General features: G+C 40.1%; 1 protein-coding gene across 1 annotated transcript in view; it reads right to left on the minus strand.

Annotated features, from left to right (window-relative positions):
• Window positions 1–20,502, minus strand: part of sorcs3 (sortilin related VPS10 domain containing receptor 3) — a 275,394-nt gene that overhangs the window by 161,655 nt on the left and 93,237 nt on the right. The window contains exon 2 of the mRNA XM_034688917.1: window positions 2,926–2,993. Within this exon, the coding sequence (XP_034544808.1) occupies window positions 2,926–2,993 (68 nt within the window). The remainder of the gene's footprint in view (window positions 1–2,925; window positions 2,994–20,502) is intronic.

Genomic DNA, 20,502 nt, shown 5'->3' on the forward strand with positions numbered 1-20,502 from the left:
AAATATGTCCAGTTCACTCAATGTATTTCTTGATGGTTGAACCCCATTATATTGGAGAAATGTTGATATTAATGTAAAGATTATAACAAAATTAGGGCATGAAATAATCCAAATCTGAGGACAAAGAGCTCATGAGCTCATAAAAAAGAAGGCACCCTCTTATACATATAGATGGAGTGTGTGCTGCTTGGTGTGTCCTTCTGTTGGACGTAAACGGTATCGCTACATTAGAGAGTCAGTGCTGTAATATAAAGCTGTGTGTAATGTGTGCTTCTCCTCATGCACATATGCAGGTAAGCAGACATAACTAATATCAGTGGTAGCCACATGATGTATGTAGAGCCAGTTGGTCGCAGGTAGAGTGGGGAAGCTGACTATTTATTTCCACTAAGCACGTTTTAACAGAAGTTGAGTTGTTATTAGCCATGCTATAACCATTTATGCTAACTTCTGTGGGTAATATAGAGAACCAGTGATGATATATGTAAAGTATTTTGAGTCTGAAACACTTGCTGAGTAACTGAAAATGTGTATTTGTAAAACAGGTGTCACAATAATGTTTTTGCATGATTTAAAACATTGTAGTTAAGTGGTTTAATATAAAGCTTTGCAAAAGCGTCTTCTCAACAATGTTCTCTAATGTTTGTGTATATTTGCAGTTTTCAAACTCTACGTTAAACATAAGACACACAGAGTCCTTCTTGAAGTTTGCAACACAAATAATACATTACTGTTACTTTCTGATTTAAGTTCACATTTGAGCAGGATTTAAACTTCCATTAAATGTAGCCCATGCTCAAGACGGATCTTTTCCATTGGTCCGCTACAGATATGGATACTTTTTATATCATTCTCAGACCTGGATAGAACTGCTGAAATGTCAAACTGTTCCCATGACCATGAGGATTACTGTCTGTATGATGAGCTCTCACCTACCCATCTCCTTCTCTTCCCCTGTAACTTGAATTTGTAGCATGTTTCCCCTTTTTAAAAGAATCCATTAGTTATAAATATGTATTACTCTATAACACCTACAGATTGATGTGTTTAACAGAAGGTTAGAGCTCTCCTATCACACGCTAAGGTTTTAAAGGGAGAGTAAAGTGTCATGTCAAGTGACCTACTTAAGCCAAAGATGTCAGGACACTGAATATTAACTTAATATTATATAAACTTACCATGAACGCAGTCTCGAGGGGCAAATGTAAGAGAGATACAGAGTGAATGCATGGGTATGAACAGAAGCACCGGCATTGTATAGTCAATAAACCCATATTATAACACTGGGGTTAATCAGTCTGGTTTACTACATGCACTGTAGTCTTGATTCTCTTTTATAAGTGTCAGAGAAATGGCACCTTTAGATTCGAATTCAAGATTTTTCTCACAAAATAATTGCAGGGGATGAGTAAGACTCTTATGTCTTGAATGTGCGAGTAAAGTCAACTAAATGACTAAACATCATCACCCTCACAATTCTGCATCAGAATTAATTGTCGCATAAACTAACTCTATTTTTCTGTCATTGAAGGCCCTGAAATGTTGGTCATGTGTTCAGTTTATGCTACCCATGTGTTCAGTTTAGGTCATCTAACAAATGCAACAGCAATAACATCAGACTTAATATCAAGGTATAAGTAAACAATATGCAAAAATGAATACACAATTCTTAAAAGGTTGGTCTGCACAGCTGAGAACCCGAGACACCTTAGAGGTTAAATGTGCATGAGGTTCAGTGTGGAGCATGGAGGAGGAAGATCTGAGAGAACGGGTCGGAGTGTAGTTATGGAGGAGATCAGAGAGGTATGAAGGTGGTTATGGGGAGCCTTGAATGCAAGGAGGAGAATCTTAAAGCATATACCATATTTGACAGACAGCCAGTGACATTGTTGAAGGACAGGGGTGATGTGAGATTACACAGCAGCTGAATTTGACTGTTTTCAAAGTGTTTTCCTTACTTCTGGACAAGTTTCTTAGTCAGAATTTGAATTTCTTTTTAAACAACTTAACATTAGTCACTTCAGAATATCCCTAATCTCTACCTTTCAAATTCCATGCCCTTGAATTGCTATGTCACATGCAAAGCCTCTGCTAGCAGAAACACTGCTTTGCCTGTGAAGCTTTTCATTTCCTACATGGCACAGTTCACGATCACAGAGGTGACAAATGAACTGGAAAAGTTTCAGCAGTTTTTTGACACATGGAGTCCTTAATTTCAAGTTCAAGCCGACACAGGCAGACTTGGCGTCTTGAGATAACAACAGTCAATTTTGTAAGCTGGAATGACAACTTTAGCTGGAAGTTTCCTTTTTCCCGCTGCAACACAATCCACTTAGATTTGAAAATGGGTTACATGCAGTTTCAGCTCATCAGGGATGTGTAACCCATCTCTCTACTATTGTATTTTTTCCCTTTACAAGCACTATTGTTGTTTCTGGTGTGAGTGTGCAAGTGTATGTGTGTTTATTCTATTCCCACTGCGGGTGCAGATGAGGAGTACATGGGACAATGTGCCAGAAACAAGAGTCTGGCAAACAGCAGCCTCCACCCTGGGTGCCCTGTCTGACCGTGCATGACACCAGAACATACTGTTCACAGCAGCAGAGGAGGTGGTGAGGAAAGATGCTGAGTGACTGCAGACAGGTGGGATAAAGAGATAGAGAGACTGCCGGTTGAAGAGGAAAATAAAAAAAAAGTTTGAAGAAAGCGATAAGTCCTTGTTTGTGTTCTGAGACTACACTGAGTGAATGAAGTATTAGCAGTCCCACATTGCAAAAATCATCACCTGAGTCATCAATTAGCAGACGCTAATCTCAGGATCATTGTACAGGGCCACTTTACCCTTTGGTGCTTCAAGCAGCATTACTGGATGCAGAGATATTTACTTGTAAATACTTTATCAATTAGAACCCTCAGAGTACTCACCTCCAAAGAGTGCTTTCAGTGACGCTGCCAATATGGAAGTCGTACAGCTTGGTTAGAATCAGGATCACCTGTAAGAAGAGGAGAGATTCAACTATTACAATCTTTGTATAAGACTGTCAAAGAAACCCCTGAATTCTCCTTAGACTGTCCGTAAACGACAGAAACATGACCTTAGTTTAATTGCTACTCATAATCCTGGTCTAATAACAGACCAAGCAGCTTGTTCATAAGTGATGGCATAGAGGAACAAAAGGCCATCAGATGGATCAGTATTAGACGGTTACTGCAGGAGGGTAGCTGGCCCTCTTTAAAGCTTTCTGTTTTTTGAAATGCTCCTACCACCAGACAATGTGATGTCATGAAAAGTAGAGTCCAATATGTGTCTTTAAACATGGATGCCGGGGCTCACTCTTAGTTGATACTTAGAGACATGTTCAATTTCTTAGCTGGAGTTACACAAGATGATTTGTGCATTTATTCAAAGTTCAAAAGAAATCATCACATATGGTTACTTCCCTTTTCCAACAGTCTTATTGGAGTTACACTCTAATACCAGTTTCTGGTAAAATGATAAAAGATAACAATCGTCTCTGTGTTCTTCGTAGTATTTTGAAGTTGAGCAATTCACTGATAATATATGAAAAGTTTTAATGACTCATCCTTCACATGGGGGCATTCAGATGTGTTAAATTTTTTTTGAATCTGGGCTACTGTAAATGCCAGTTAATATCAAGGGCATTCTTTCTCAGCCTCATCTAAATGTAAAAGATCAAATAGCACTTAGTGAGCCGTTTCATGGAAAACATTAAAGACAGGGTGAAGAGCTCAAACATCTCAAAGGAGCTCAAAAAAAAAAAAAAAACGCTCGCCTCTTGTGAAAAAAGAAAGTTGAGCATCTCATTTTGGTGCTTCCTGAATGTTTCCCTTTGCACGCTCTTGAATGTTAAGGAATGTCCAGCTGGTAGGAGACCCAAGGATGAGACAATGGTCTGAAATTTGTATTGTTATTTTTTTAATGAGGGGCCATTTTATTGTCGGTGTTTCAGGACACCGTAGTTAAGCCACAGATGTGTCTCGCTACTCTTGCTGCCCCTGTGATGGGAGACAATGACAACACTGCACTTTTCAATGACACATTTTATTTGAAAAAACCCAGACGGCTCAGTTGACTGGTCAAAAATAAAATACACTGAACAGCAAATGTCACCAAAGTTCTTTGACCCACGAGCATAGCATACAGGTGCAGCAAATTAGACTGCTTTCAGTTGGCAGCAGCATCACACAAACCAGCAGAGCACTATTTTGGAGCATGTGGATCCACACAGATCTGTCAATGAAGCTAAACCAAACAAGGTAACCACAGCACTTGCTAAATGGTTGGCAAATGACTGCAGGCCAGTAAACATTAAAGAAGACACCGGTCTAAAGGATAGGGGTGCAACAATACGAGTATCTGTATAGAACAGTTCGATACAGTGGTCACGGTTCGGTACACCCCATGAACCGAGCAATACGCAATTTTATATTTATTTTATCAACTTCTGACGAGGCACTGAAAGTTCAGAGGATCTGCGCTCGACTCCTTCGGGCTACATTGTCGAGCACGGGTCCACTGACCTGCGCGCTCCTCCCACATTCATTCAGTCTAAGCTGGTCATGTTTGTTTTAACTGTGCTTCATATGGAAATATATATTTTGCCATACGACGGACTGTTGGGTTCATATGTTCACGTATGTCCTCTTTGGTTGTAGAGCAGAGTTTTTCTGTGGTCCTGTAGCTGTGTGAAGCTTTGTTGATAGTGATGCTAGACTGGGTGATGTGTTTTTAAAGTGTGTATATGCATTACTTGTGGTCTTATACTACATGCTGTGTAGACTTCAGCCTGATACCAAACAGTGTTTTCCCTGCCGTTATATCGGGGCACACCCGCCGGGTCCCGCCCCCCCTTGGAAGTCAAAGCAGAAGTGATTTAAGGTTCCCTCTCTCATAAATCAGGTCTATACCTTGTTCTTTTATCTAACAGACTAAATATCCTTATGTTATTTATCTTATTTACATGACAGGATGTCATTTCTGTCTCTACATGGTCACGCGTTCACAATTCTCCCCTGCTCTCTGTATCGCGCATGCAGACACACACACACAAACACACACACAAACATACACACACACACACGCGCGCGCACACGCGCATGCACATGCACACGCACACACCCACACACACACCCACACACACACACACACACACACACACACACACACACACACACACACACACACACACACACACACACACACCTGTATGAAAGAGAGAAGGCAACCAAACTGGAAGTCCTGAAAAGTGCAAATGCAGTTGCATTAACTGGGGATCACTGGGTGTCAACGAGTAATAACATCAGAATAAGTGTACACCATATTGGCAGTAATTGGACATTTTGTACATGCACTCCTGCATATTTCTTAGCTTCAGTCAGGCAACTCACGTACTATTGATTGAGACTTACAGTATGTCAGCAGCATAACATGGTTTGAATTTAGCGTCTATCTCACCACTCCCTGCAGAAATTAAGAAGTGATGCCGTAATAAATTAAACCTCTTATAGTCAGAGCCTGCAGGTTGATGCTGGGGATCCGGTGGGGCTAAAAGTTTGAGCGCAGCACCTGTGCAGGCGCCAGTCATATTGACAAAAAAGGCAGAGATCTTGCAGCTTAAATAGGCTGCCTAATTGGGATGATAATTTATCAGGTGATTTTAAGAATGACATACAGCCAATGTGAGAGTAGAGCAGCTCAAGGTCCGTTCTTGAACTAGCTTGCATACGTCGCTCCATTTATTATTTGCATTGTTAACACTGTGTAAGCAGCGCTGTATCAAAAGTGTTTTTCTTTACGAGAAGGAGCGTGCTACCGTATTCGCCTCTTTGGAAAAGCCTGATCCAACAGTCTCTGTGTTCCCTGCTTTGATCCCTGTTCTTTTGGAGAGATAATCACCAGGCGGGGAACTTTGAAAAGCACTGTGGAGTCCTCAGAGTGTATCACAAGACATGAAGGCCAAGTTAGCTGTGACAGGATCAGTGGACAGCTGTGATTCTCTACTCCAAAGGAAGGGATTGCAACTCTGGTGCTCAGAGACTGCTTGAGGTATAAAGTTGTGAGAGGGATGAGAGGTATTAAACTTAACTAGGGGAGAAAAAAAAACCTCTGTGATATACTTCACCATCTAGTAAAATGTATGTCTGATTGTCCGCCCAGGTTGCAGAGAGAGATCAGCGATGCATGAAAATTTAGTCAAACAAATATGAAAACAGAAAAGTGTGCACTCACACAACTGTTTAGCATTTATCCCACACTGAACCTGACCTCAGTGGGGGAAACATCCTTTTAAATAATGGATTCTATATTCATCCATCAGTCTATGTGTCTTTTTTGTTACTGTTTTGCTTCCCTGACAAAATGACCGCTGCTCCTCCTCATTAGCATTGCTCGTGAGCATTTCCTTCCCTGAAACAAGCTTGTTTCAAGCATCCCAACAAGCTTGAGTTGAGTCACGTGGCTGGGAGGGGGGAGCAGGGGGTGTGGCTTTGTCTGCTCTGACAGGGATCAACAATCGGGGCTGCATGAGGAGAAACTGAATCTCTGAGCAGTTTGGAGAGAGACAGTACCCTGGCATCCTCACCCTCGTGGAGTGCTCATGTCCTCATGAATCTCTGAGGCCCGCAGATTTCAGAGACCTCTCCACCTTTGGCTGAGCCTCACTGTCCCCACAAACCCTTCGAGCAAGCCAGCCGCTCACGAGGGACCCTTGGATGCTTCTTGTGGGGAAGATGTGCCACATGCCCAAGGGATCCTCATGCAAGGACTGTGAACATATGGCTCAGGCCAAACAAGACTGCAGAGCCAAGGAGAGGGTAATATGAATGTTATGAAAATTGATTTGTGCTATGCAGCTGCACCACATAGAATACGATGCATATTTGTTGGAGGAGCATTCTATATGTGCTTGCCAGGCCACTGTAAACAAGTGTTTTAGTGTGTGTATCTGTTTGTGTTCCCACAGGCTTTCAGCTGTCACAGATGTGTCGTCTCTTCTGCTCAGAGGTGACACACACACACGAGTCGCCTCATCCCCACATGGCAGTCTGAATCTACTATTCACATTAAACAACCAGAACACCAGCACACAGACAGCATGTACTAAACTACTGTGGTCACTTCAAGTGCTTCTTTAATAGGATCTTAAAATGCATCTCGAAAATGACTTTTCAGCCAACCTTAAAAGCCTCCTGTGAAGAACATTTGATGCATTAAAGCTCAGACATGAACGGAGACATTTTCATGGTGTGTTTAAAGACCACCAAGCAGACGCTCTTTCTGGTTCAAATTAACATCTTTACTCTAATATGTGCCTGGTTTCGTTTAGCAGATAACAGGTGTTTTTCAGTTCTTTTGTCGAGTGGGTTTTATTGTATGTCTTCTGTCACTTTCATGTGGGACTACAGATGGGAATTAGCGGTTTGCTAAATCTGGTGCAACCATCTTTTAATTTCCCTCTGTATAAATGATGAATGTCATTGCACACTGTCCCTGTTAACTAAACTACAAAATACCCGGTTCACTCAGTTATTGAACCAAAATGTCAGTCAAACTGCACTTGCATTAGTCGTTTTGCCAAAGCAATTTCACGACTGTGACGGAAATATATAATTAGCATAAATAATCTCTCAGTCTCAAGACTGAGTCAAAGTGCCAGATCCATTTTTGGTTTTTGCTCCCCTCATGTATAGAGCAAATCACTTTTTGTGTAAGAATGACCAGTTTTCTCTGCGCATAGTGATAGTTAAAAGGTGAAGCGTATTTAGTGGCATTAAGCAGAACAAGAATTGATAGAAATATAATATAATATTGATATGTAATTTTACATTAGTGCATAGTGACCTGAATATAATATTGTTTTGTGTATGTTAACTCAGAATGAGCCTTTTATATCTACATAGGAGTAGGACCCCCTGTCACAAATGCCACCAACTTGCACCACCATGTTTCTACAGTAGCACAGAAAGACAAACAAGCAACATGTGTTTCGCTATTTTGTGAGTGCCTGTATGAAATGCACTGATTGGAGGACAACAAGAGAGTGGTGTGGCTGTGTACAATATAATTTCTATTGATAAAAATGAGCCTCTTTGATGGTAAAAACTTGATAAATAGAGGATCAGACTTATCTTGTCCTCGAGGCCAGCGTCCAGGGGTGAGCAAGGGAGGGTTTGAATCTAGAATTGGACTGCGAGGTGTCACTAAAAAGTCACATTTCTGCACACTGTACCTTTAATTGTGATAAAGACGTGAAAAGTTCTGACCTTCTGTGCAAGGCAGTGCTAAAAGGTTTAGCAAGGACAATTAATTTATCTTTCAGGCATGTTGAATGAGTGATATTTTTCAAGACAGGAAAGAAGCTTAAAAATGTTGAATGTAGATGGAGTCATAATGTGAAACAGCACAACATATATGAGATGTTTTTTGCATGTTCACCTTGAACAACCTATTTTATCAAAATAAGAATGCAGTGCACAGAAGAAAACAAAATCAAACAAAAAATATTTTATTTAAATGAGAGCAAAATTGAATAATTGTGTAACATCTTAAGAAACACAGTTGGTCTGACTCACTGTGTATGGAATAGACAACTGGATGTCTTCATTTCCCCCCATTAAGAGATATGAAGCCAAAAGACCGCCTCCACGTGTGCGTAATATTGCACAAGTGCAGCCAAGACATACATAGAGGCAATCTGGCTGTTAGAGTCGCAAAACTGACGCTGTGCCGCCTATTATTAAACAAATCACCAATCATAGTTTGAAATTGTGGGGTGGCCATTCAGATTTTATGGGGCCCATGCCACCCCTCTGAACACACCCCTGACCACCAACCCTGATTATAAAAGCATACATTGTGTCCTTCAATAAGCTCATAATGTAGAGTTTGAAAAGAAAGCTAACCAGACTCAATAACTGACAGTGAGTAATGTTGAAGTAGCAACTATGGCAGGTTCTGAATGTGAATTTGGAGCATGTTTGGATTCTGCGGATGGAATTTTAACTAACCTAACCCTTCTCTTTTAGTTTTTTATTGTACCCTGCAACCCCTCACACAATCGCAGCCTATGCCTCATTTGTCAAACACAGATACAAACTTGTGACTGGTAGTACTGGCATCAAAGTTACTGATCAGAGGAAAACAACAGACTCAAAAGTTGAATCCACATCTGAGACAGATGGAAACAAATTGTATTTCACCACAAAAAAAAAAATAAAAACCTGAAGTTCCAAAGACATCTGCTTTGAATGCTCCATTCTGAATTAAAGTGTTGTGTCTGCCTTTGATTACAAAATGTCATGGTGCTCCGGTATTGACTGTCTCACACACAACTGACAACAAGCTTTTAGTAGTGTGCAAACAAACGTCAGGCTAGTCAACACCAATATGGCAGCTGGAACTGATCATTATCTAGAAGTGATTAAGCCTCTCTGTAGCATGTCAACAGCTGAGCAATTACTCTGTCAATTGGGGAGAGCTGTTTATGAGACACATTGTCAACTGATGGCAACAGAGCAGCCAGTTAACAGCAAGGCATTGCAGAAAAACACTGACTCTATTCACACAGTCTGGCATGGCTATTGGGGGAAAATTGTGTTAATTGTAAGGAAGTAAAAACAGAGTTGTAATAAAGAGCGTGACAACAATAGGGACCATCTGACATGAGGCATATAACTTCTAACTGTTACTTTTGTGTTCCTGCTGGCAACAAAGAGAGCTGGACTCTCAAGTGTTCTCTGTTTACCATTTTCATCAACCAGATGATGAACCGATCTTATAGAAAAACAAAAGCAAATCGACCTCGGTGTCTCAGAGAAAAGCAACACTACGTTAATAGTCTCGTTTCACAATGGATCAAAGAAGGTGTCAATCATTGACACAAAACCCAGTACAATTACCACCTAACTTATGAATTCCACTCCTTTCAGTCTGTAAGCGAATTGTTAATTAACATCATGAATGTCAGCAAGGCAGTAATTGTGACAGTGGAAGAAATGGCTAAAATGACTTGTCAAAGTATAATTGACAAAAATACAATTTTCTGGATATGCACATAAGCAAAGAGATTAATTCAAAGGCAATTATAATAAATCAATGTTTGGCCTTGAGATGCCAGAACAGTCTAAAACTTTTTTTTTAATTTTAAAAGGAAACAGAAAGGAGATAAATTTCAACTCTAGCCAGTTAACACAGTGAAACATCAAACAAGCTAAAGAGACATCCAGCCGACAGGACTAGCTATGGGTTGATGAAGACAAAAACAGACCTTTAATGACTACAAACACAACTCATAAGATTGCTTAAGTGAAAAATGTGGAAATTGCTAACAAACAAAGTGCAACATATTTAGAAAGAAATCTAAAATCGTGTTTTTTGCAGCTCTAAATTATTTCTACTGTGCTCAGCACGTAGCAATCACTGGTGTAATACAGAGTAGTCAACTTCTTAACAGAGGAATCGAGGCATCTCTATTTTCACTGTGGAAATACTCCTATTGATCAAACACACACATTTCAAACAGCAGAATGTGATGGATTTCACATATCAGTATAATTAAACCAAATGGCACTATACCCAACAAGCCATGACACTTATAAGAATGTATCCTCTTTCACTTTGCTATCAATCGGTCAGGAAATGTTAAACTAGCATGCCACAATGCAGTGCAAGGGAAGCTACTAGCACCCTGTTGCACCACAGCCCAGATAACTTCTGTAGGATTTTGGGGTGTCCTCTGTGGTGGCAAATCAAATTGCAAGTGGGGTCCAGGTCCCCCTTGATACCATCTGGTTACACTCTTGCTTCCCAGCCCAAATTACCTGAGCCCATCCAGCTCACAACCAAGCAAACACAGGAGCAAGCAGTTTGCATTTAGAACAGTTGCAGTCAGATGCTGCCACACACACCAACTTGAGCTTGTTAGTGTATTTTAGGTAGGACACTATTGCCTTAGAGCTGAGGACAATGATTGTGTTACCTATTACAGCAGAAGATGGATGTTTTCCTGCTGGGATAAATGTTCACTATCTTCTCAAGTGACACTTTTGCCCCAGTTGTTAATACACAATTATGTCTCAACATGCTGTGGATGGTCTTGATCCCCCCGATCTGCAAGAAAGGCTTTGGTCTTACTTTCTCTGCTCCAAGTCTCCATCCTTGTTTCTTATCACATGTTTAAAAATATGGGAAAAGTTCCTGCATTTTTAAAAATAAAATAAAATACCAGAAAAGATTGAATTTGTTTTGGTGACAAAACTCTCACCTTAACCAGCAACAACTTGCCTTTGACCTCTTGAGAACCTGCCTCTAGCCTTGCTACCCATAATTATATTATAGTGCACTATATATCATAGTATATAATTATTATCATGTCTTTGATATGTAACTGATTGTGTGTCTCATGTTGCTGCTGTTGTTTTCTTACTTACCACAACATGTGCAATACTTTTGCTTCTTGTACAAACCTGTCCGAATCACTTGACACAAATAAAAAGGCTCCCACAGAAAATGTAAACACAATATAACCATCACATAAATATCTATTTAATTATTGATTGTATTCATTCCTTTCCATTAATTTTGAAAAAGTAATAAATAGCACATCTGCCAGACACTATTGGCATCATCACTGTACCTGTTGTTATCTGTATTTCTGACCAATCACTGGCTTTCTTGTCCCTTAGATAACTATTTCTCATCTGGACTGTGCGTCACGCATGATCAGCAGGACAGGAGCCTTGGGAGAAAGCCATGGGTCATTTGTACAAAAACCATAAAGTCCAGCTTCTACTTCATCCTTACATAATTTGCTGATTTGAGCAGAAAACTTGGGCTACACTTGGAAAACTGGAGCTTGGTGAATCACTTTGCTGTGACAGAGTCTGCAGAATGCCCCTCTGCTTCATGTATACATGTAGGCCATCGGCAGATGAAGGGAATTGAGTTAAGATGTAAAATGAGTCGTGTTTGCGTGTGTAAAAGCAGTCCACCAGGGTTTGTTATAGCAGTTGGCGTGTTTTACTCCCATCAAGGCCACACCAGGGAGACGACTGCAGTACTGTGCTCCTTCTGGACATCACTCACTCAGCTTCCTCGCAGCGTCCTCCTTCTCTTTCTCTCTCTGTCACTCTGCTGCTTCCCTCTCCCTCTCACGCTCTCTGTCTCCATCTCTCTGTATCTGAATCACTTCCTCCCTTTTTTTTATTTCCCTCTCCTCCCTTCAATGCCTCCCTGGAGTGAAGTTTCTCTCATTTATTGCATCCGTCATTTGTCTGTCATTCCCCAGCTCCCTCTTTTCTCGCCGGCCACATCTCACCCCACCATTACCTTACCAACTCTGAGTGTTCCTCCCAACTAGAGCCACTTTATCTCTGTTTATCTGGTCTTGTCTTTTGCCAGCTTCCCTTTGTACTGCTCTCTCTTTGTTTATCAGCTTGCCTTCCTCTTATCTTTATTCTCTCAGTTGTTTTTCATTCTCCCTTCCTAATGTGCCCCAACCTCTGGCCCTCACCTTCACTCTGTCATTTTTCCTCTGCTTATCTCGTCCTGGTGCTCCTTCCCGTCGCCCTACTTTTACTTGTTTGCCTTGTTTTTATTCATCCTTCTCTCCCTCCACTTCTGCATGTTTTGGTCTTTTAAAGCAGACATAAATTAATTTAGACTTGTTTACTGAAATAATCTGGTTAGAAGCATTAAATGAATTGGGTAGTAGTTTAGATAGATAATTAGATAGAAGCCACTGTGAAGAGTTTTCATGTGTTGAAACTGGTGACCCCTTTAGATGAAATCTATGGTGTATTTTTCTGGAATTAAGATTGCATTTCCCATGAGCACCCATCACCAACTGAGGAAATGTTGCTCTTGCCAGAGAGTGCATTTGTTTTGGAAGCAAAATAATGGAACACATAGCACTACTTTTCTCTGTTCAACTTTTTGCAGGATGCAGAGTGGTGAGGTAATGTATTGATATGCATCTATGTAAGATTATTAAGTGTAACCTCACAACGACTAAACTTGGTTCACAGGTGACCAGGAGTACCGGTTTAGAGTAACCCATCACAAGATATCTGCTGCGGTGTCCCAATAAATTTCCTAAAACATGTAAATATGTACAAAGTTTAACTTCTTTGTCCTCAAAGGGCAGTGAAGCATCCCCCATGAAGATCAGCATGGAATCCTGCTTGAAGCCATTTTGCTCTTTTAGCTAGCAAAGCCTTCATTGGAGAGTTTCTTTGTCTAAAATAATACTTCATGAGAAAACTTAAGTCTGTTTGCTTATCCTGCACAAGAATCATCCATGAGTACAAAACATTATGTAAAAATAATATTATCCAATGAAAGAAAACTCCTCTTGCTCGCGAACTTCCTTCTCAATGCCAAACTTTACCAGCAGAGCTCTAAACACAGACACTTCAGGGTGACTGACAAACTGACTGACAAACTCAGCTTTTTACGTTGTTCATACAACTTGAACATAGGCACTAAGACTCAGTATAAAGAATCAACCAATGCTGCCGCTGATAATATCATTTTACTATGGAGGTCAAGAAGAGGCATCCGTGTAATAGAGACAAACAACATAGAGAATACATGATATCGCATGATACAAATATAGAATCCAAATGAGACACCAAGTCAGGATCTCACATCCACTCCTGCGAGACTAAACATTATCAAATACAAAATAATCTGTAGAATATTTTCACCACAAGGCCATGGAAACTGATTTGCATGAAATATAAATGAAATTAAGACAGGATATGTTTAACACTGAGTGCCAGACTGGACACAAGGGCCTAAAGCCTGAAACTCAGAGTGACTACCACTTGACCTTTAATGTGCTTTTTGTCTTGGACACTGTAAGCCAAATGTTAACAATTATATTTAAATATCATTGTAGGAAGCATCATAGGTATTATTTTTGAGTACTTTTGTTGGTTGAATTGTTGACATTTTAGAGGCTGATTACTTTTTTTTTGATGCGCTGGCTGTCAGTAACTCTTTATGTGATTCCTGAGCTGTTGTAATTAAAAATCAGATCTTAAAAGCTGCGCTTGCCAACCGTTTCTTGCAGGAATGAATACTCTGTTGTGTGCCATGTCACAAAGTCAATCTCACTGACAGGGCCACTGTCACAAAGCCCTAAACTCTGCAGGTCCCTTCAGTTCAAATGAGCCCTTTAGTCTATTAGTCTATTTTGGACCATTGTTTGTCTTTCAGCCTACACCTGTCTCTCACCAACCTCCCTTACAGCCACAGGAGGGGAGCGTATTTGAACTTTTGTTTTTTAATACATTCGCCCACACAACCTTTTCAAGTGCTGTATGTCATGTCGAATTAGCTTTTTTTGCTAACCAAAGGTGGATACCACAGTTTCTATAGCTTTGATCCCTTTACTTTGGGATACACATGAGTTAAAAAGATTAATCTAAGGCATCTCTTCAAGACAGGGTGTGCTTCAAGCTGCTGTTATTCTTATTTCAATACTTTTACTATCGCAGCTTGTTGACCTACAAACCTTCAGCACATGCAGTTGGAATTTCAAGATATGATGCAATTGAAAAACACCCCATGAAATGAAATAAAACTAGGCAAAAATATAAATTTAGGCACTATCTAACCTTCTTTACTGCAGAGTTCTGATGACTATTATTCGATTTAAGGCAAGCATACAAAGACTTTCCTCATCCTAGAGCTGAATTTGAGAACTGCCCTCTAGTATCCACCTGCACATTCATCAATCAGCTGGTGACACTCCAACACCAAAGTTACAGCGGGGAACCTCAGTTGGTTGAAAAATGAGGCCAGAGCGGAAGAGTAAAAAATGATCCTTTGATGCTGGAACCAAAAGCTAAGGAATCCCTATTACAGCCCATGTTAAAATACTCAATTATACAGCAGAAATAAATGTTACAGCCTGGTACAGAAACAATATCAGTCTCTTTTGCTCGTTCTCTTCGATTCATGACATCTGGAAGGAGGTGATTTTTATTTTTGCAACTCTTGTTTTTATTATACTATGTATCTGTCAGCTCGGCCCCTTTGTGGAGAAACCGGCCAGAAAACTCCCATGGAGGCTAGTACATCAACATCTTGCGACAGGGTCACTTTGGTCGTGTAATATTTGGTTGAGTTTAAGAAACCCAAACTTTGATGTCAGTGTAAATGCCTCTATGCTGGTTATGCGGATATAGTTTCTCAGTAAGGAGCCCTGCCAACTGGGATTCCTTCTGGGAAATACATTAACTATTGACCAGTACCTCATACAACCATAGATAAAAAAAAAGAAACTCTCTTTAAGGCCAAGCGTTGTGCAAAATTAGGCAGAGCAAGGCAAGTTTATCTCTACAGCATTGTTCAGCAACAAGGCAACTGAAAGTGCACAATTAGGCATACAGGGACGTGGTGAGTAGACTGACAGGTGGATGTTTTGTAGTTGTTTGCCAGAATGCTACACATTTGACTTCTTACGGCCAAATTCCACCAGATTCGTGTCAGGTCCATCTCCGATTCGTCACGGCACCGGATCTGATGGTTTCTATTCTAGTCAATGTCTTAACTACCACTGGATCCTCTCCATTACGTTCCGGCTCCATCTCTGATCTGGCACGCAGGAACGCAATGGATTAGATACACAAGACTTCTATTTTGGCCGGATGCAGAGGTATGACGATCAATCAACACAGAGCAGAATGAGCGGGACAGGAAGTCAGACACCGAAACAAAATTAAAACATCCGGTTAATTTTCAGAATAAAACACTGTTATCACCAGATCGTATTTCACTTAACAGGTCAGAGGTTTTCAGAGGACGATAAAGACGACATGAATGAGGAGAGGAAGAGGGTAATCCTTGATTCAGTAATTACCATGGGGAAACCTTGGTCACATGACTCCAACGGTCTGGCGGTCCTGCTCCGTGCTGCGTTCTGAAAACACAACAGGTGGGTGTTGACGGACGAGAGAGCACGGAGCTGGACCGCAGCGGATCGGAGACAGACTGGACACAGATCTGGTGGGAATCCCTTGTTAGCCTGTTTCTTGCCTAGTTGGAAATAACTTGGCATCAACTTCGCTAAAACAACATACAAAACATTTTTTTCTTTTGTTTTATATTTAAGTTTTTTGATAATAGAAATAGATTTATTTTGACCTCATAATTAAATATCTGTTTTGTTTTCTTGATCAAGTATTTTACAAGGGACTGTAAACGTGATGGATCACATTCTGGGGCCAAAGCCCTTCATTAGATTGCTTTATCACTGAACAACATAAGTTTGTGCTTGAGCAGGAGACATTGCATTTAAAAGAGAGCCAGAGGATCAATATGGTGCTACAAGGTGAGAGGAAGGTCAATTGATAAAGCAGTCAAGTGTCCATGGCAGCTGAGAGATTGGGAGTTTTATCACCTCAGCTGGACTTGTAGACTGAGGGAGGAATAACCTTCCCAGCAAATGGAGATAAACCTGTCGTATTTCTCTGTGAGTTCCCTCCCCAAAAAAAGTTTCTGTGCTTCCATTTCACACCAGCACTCTATATCCTCCCGCAGCTTCAAAGACTGGAGATAGAAACGTTACCATAACAACCGCTGTCTGTAAAGCAGCTGCAAATGCTCACAGAGCTCAAGCCATTCTGGGCCCACAGTTTCTAGAAGTCAAGAGAATCCTGCTGCTATCTCCTTCACAGCGGATTTATAAATTCTCAAAAGCAGGGATACTCTGGCACGAGTGATATGAAAATGAAACATACCTTAAGTCAAATAGAATCGGAAAGTGATTTCTTTAACTTCTACTTTTTGCTGCCTTCCCGTTAGCTGGCTGCATGCACAGCATGAAACTGAGCTGCTTTGCTTTGCATTTGCTGTGGTTTTGAATGATAGCAGTATGCTGGAGGATGATTCATCTGACGATAAAAAGGAAGTGACAGTCCTTCAGATTTGAATCTGCATTTTCAAGCACTTTTTTGACATTTCTTCTAACCTCTTGGAGTGCATCTGCAAGGCTTTCTGCATGAAACCAATATTTCAGTGTAAGGTAAGACAGTGGCCTCATTCCAACACCTAATTAGGCTTAACCAACTCTAAAAATATTTGCAGATTCAGAGGAAAACTGCATACAACAGAAGAAAATGCTGCTCCTCAAGTCTTTGGTTAATGGGAGAATAAATTAAAAGTTATAATTAATAGTCTCTGTTTGCATTTGCCTATTTTAGGTATTTCAAGAACATGGAGGACACAAGTTCTCCTATTTGACCATTATTTCCTTTCCAGTGGTGCATCCGTCTTTCAGGCCAGCTCTTGAGGAAGTCAAGCGAGGCAAACACTATCTGGCTGCCCGTGAAGCCTGCACTAGGGGTTAGAGCTTATCACAGTGCAGGCAAGGGTGCAATAAAAACAAAGGCTGCGTAGACTTCCTCACTTTGACCCATCATATTTTATAACGCAGAGACAGATAGAAAAAAACAAGCGGTGGCATTTCATTGACACGCAGACAGAGACTTGCCAGAAATGCCACAGAAACCAAAAAGACATCCCACAATCTTCCGAGCCAGCGTAGATATAGAAGAAAGGAAAAATAAACTATAACAGTATCTGTTCAAATCTTTTGAAGCGGTCGAGCTTACTGTGATCTAAAACATCAGATTTTTCAAATGTTATCATTAAACACGTGGGGGGTTAATGCAGTAAGAGCCCACAGTGACAATCTGGCAGATGTTCAAAGAATTTTCCATTTCTCTGAGGAAACTACTTTTATAAAAATGTTAGCCCGGCATGTTCGTAATTAGAAAACAGGGGCAGTTGCAGCAGTCTAAATGAGAAGCTACTGATACCTCATGCTGAAAAAAGGACTGCGGCACAGAAAAACACTCGTCACTAATAAGATGCTCTCGGAAACAGCCTGTATGTCTGTGCAGGAGTGTTTGTTCCCACAGCATGTTCTCCCACAGAAAAAGAAGTGTGGGCTGATGATGATGACAGTCTTAAAAGAACTTTAAAACTCTAAAGCCCTTCCCTGTCAAGGAAAGATATTAAGAAAGTTAGCAAAATGACCATTCTGTATCGTCTGACCACTCGTTGTGCTGTTATATCCCTAATGTCTTCAGCAGAACTCAAATCCTTTTGACTGACAAAATTCAACATGCAGTTGTGCTCATAAGTGTACATACCTTGGCAGAATTTTTGATTTTTTTGTCCATCTTTCAGAGAATATGAATGATCAGAGAAAAACGTTTTTTTTCCACTCATGGTTAGTGGTTGAGTGAAGCCATGTATTGTCAAACAACTGTGTTTACTCTTTTTATATCATATTGACAACAGAAAATGACCCTGATCAAAATCTATATGCCCTGGTGATTTTGGCCTGATAACATGCACACAAATTGACACAAACAGGTTTGAATGGCTATTTTAGGTAACTATCCTCACCTGTGATCTGTTTGCTTGTTATCAGTGTGTGTGTATAAAAGGTCAGTGAGTTTCTGGGCTCCTGAGAGACCCTTGCATTTTTCATCCAGTGCTGGATTCTGAGTCATGGGGAAAGCAAGAGGTATAAAACTGTATAAATAGGAAAGGGATAGAAAAAGGTATCCAAGGACTTGAGAATGCCAATCAGCAGTGTTCAAAGTCTAATTAAGAAGTGGAAATTGAGGGATTCTGTTGAAACCAAACCACGTTCAGGTAGACCAACAAAAATTGCAGCCATAGCTGCCAGGAAAATTGTTTGGGATGCAAAGAAAAAAAACACAAATAAGTTCAACTGAAATACAGGACTCACTAAAAAAAAGTAGTGTGGCTGTTTCAAGATTCACAACAAGGAAGCGCTTGAAGAAAAATGGGCTGAATGGTCGAGTGGCTAGAAGAAAGCCATTACTACGCAAATGACAACACAGTTGTTTGATAATAAATTGCTTCACTCAACCACTAACCATGAGTGAAAGAAAAGTGTTTCTCTTATCATTCATATTCTCTGAAAAATGGCCAAGAAATCATAAATTATGCCAGGGTATGTAAATTTGTGAGCACAACTGTATATAACCATGTTACAGGGGAGCTCTCAGTATGAGCCCTAGGATATCTAAAAATGTGTTTCTATATTTAAAATAAATCCATAATATGTATTTCCTAAATCTCCATATCTAGGGAAAGATAGTATATGACCAGACTTTTGTATGCTTTTAATGGTAAAAATTGCAGTTTGGATGCAAATGTATTTCGCCAACTCCTTCTCCTTGTTGTTTTTCTCTTTCAGGGTAGCAATTATCCCAAAAATCAGTGATATTCTGACAATTTTGGAAATCAGTTGTCGTGACCAGACAGAGAAATTGAATCCCCGTGTGTTACTTTCCCTTAATATTCAGCAGAAGCTATATGATAGTATTGTGATACAGTATGTATACACATCATATTGTAGAGGTCTAATGTCATAATGGTGGCCGACTTGGGCAGATGATCTGCACTGTCCCCAACAGTCTCCTTAAGGACTATTTCTCAGTTAAAGTTGTGTGGGTTTTATTTACATGTTCATGAAGTGGTATTTTTTCTCAGTAGACATCAGGGCATGTTCCTCAGACACATTCCGCTATGGTGGCATTAATTATTATGTGGTGTGATGAATGATAAATTCAGAGTTGGGTCTTCCTCTGTTTCAATCAATGATAAACTTCTACTCTGATCACCTCTACAGGTCTGGGGCACTTCTGTTGTGAAGTCTTGATTTGCAGCAAATGTTATCTGGTTTTGTGTGTTTTTGGCTTTGTGTTGTTAAAGGATTTATAGCATGTTTGCTGTTAATAAAGTTGTTTTGGCTTTTTGCAGCACATGTATTCACTTCAATAATTAATTTTGTTTGTTTTTTTAAAGTTCGACCATCTCTGCATACGTTTCTCTCAATAAAGGTCTTTCAGGATGTTGCTTATCAGCTGCTCTTGTAAGCTGATGTAACTATAGCCCTTCAAATATTCAGAAACAAGTGAAAGTAGATGTTGTGCAAATCTAAGGCCAAACGTTTCAAAATTAAAACCAAAGTAACCAAGAATGGATTCAAATATGATAGTTTTAAAACTGCTGAACACTGTCAGTGCAATTATTTTGTATTTGTGATCATAAACAATAATCGGTTCAATGAAACTGATGCAGCCGAGGTCAATATATTTCACTGTTATGGGTAGAACTCCTAATATACAGATCTAAGACGTCTCATGATGTCACTTTATTTGATCGTCAAAGCAATATAAATGCACAACCTGCAAAACTTCAGTCTCTTTGTCGGGTTGCGAAACAGAATTATGACTCTAATATTGTATTTGGCCGGATAGTATGGTTTAATTGTTGGTCACATTAAGTAGTTTATATAGGAAAAGGACCCTAGTGCAGACTATATAAAAAGGTTTAATCAACCAAAGAGCCAAAAGGCAAAAACTTAAATCTTACATATAAACAGTCAGTATAGTGAAAACAAAACAGTCCAACAAATGAGGAAACACAAG

Source organism: Notolabrus celidotus, chromosome 7, assembly GCF_009762535.1.
Source record: "Notolabrus celidotus isolate fNotCel1 chromosome 7, fNotCel1.pri, whole genome shotgun sequence".
In the NCBI taxonomy this organism is placed as follows: domain Eukaryota; kingdom Metazoa; phylum Chordata; class Actinopteri; order Labriformes; family Labridae; genus Notolabrus; species Notolabrus celidotus.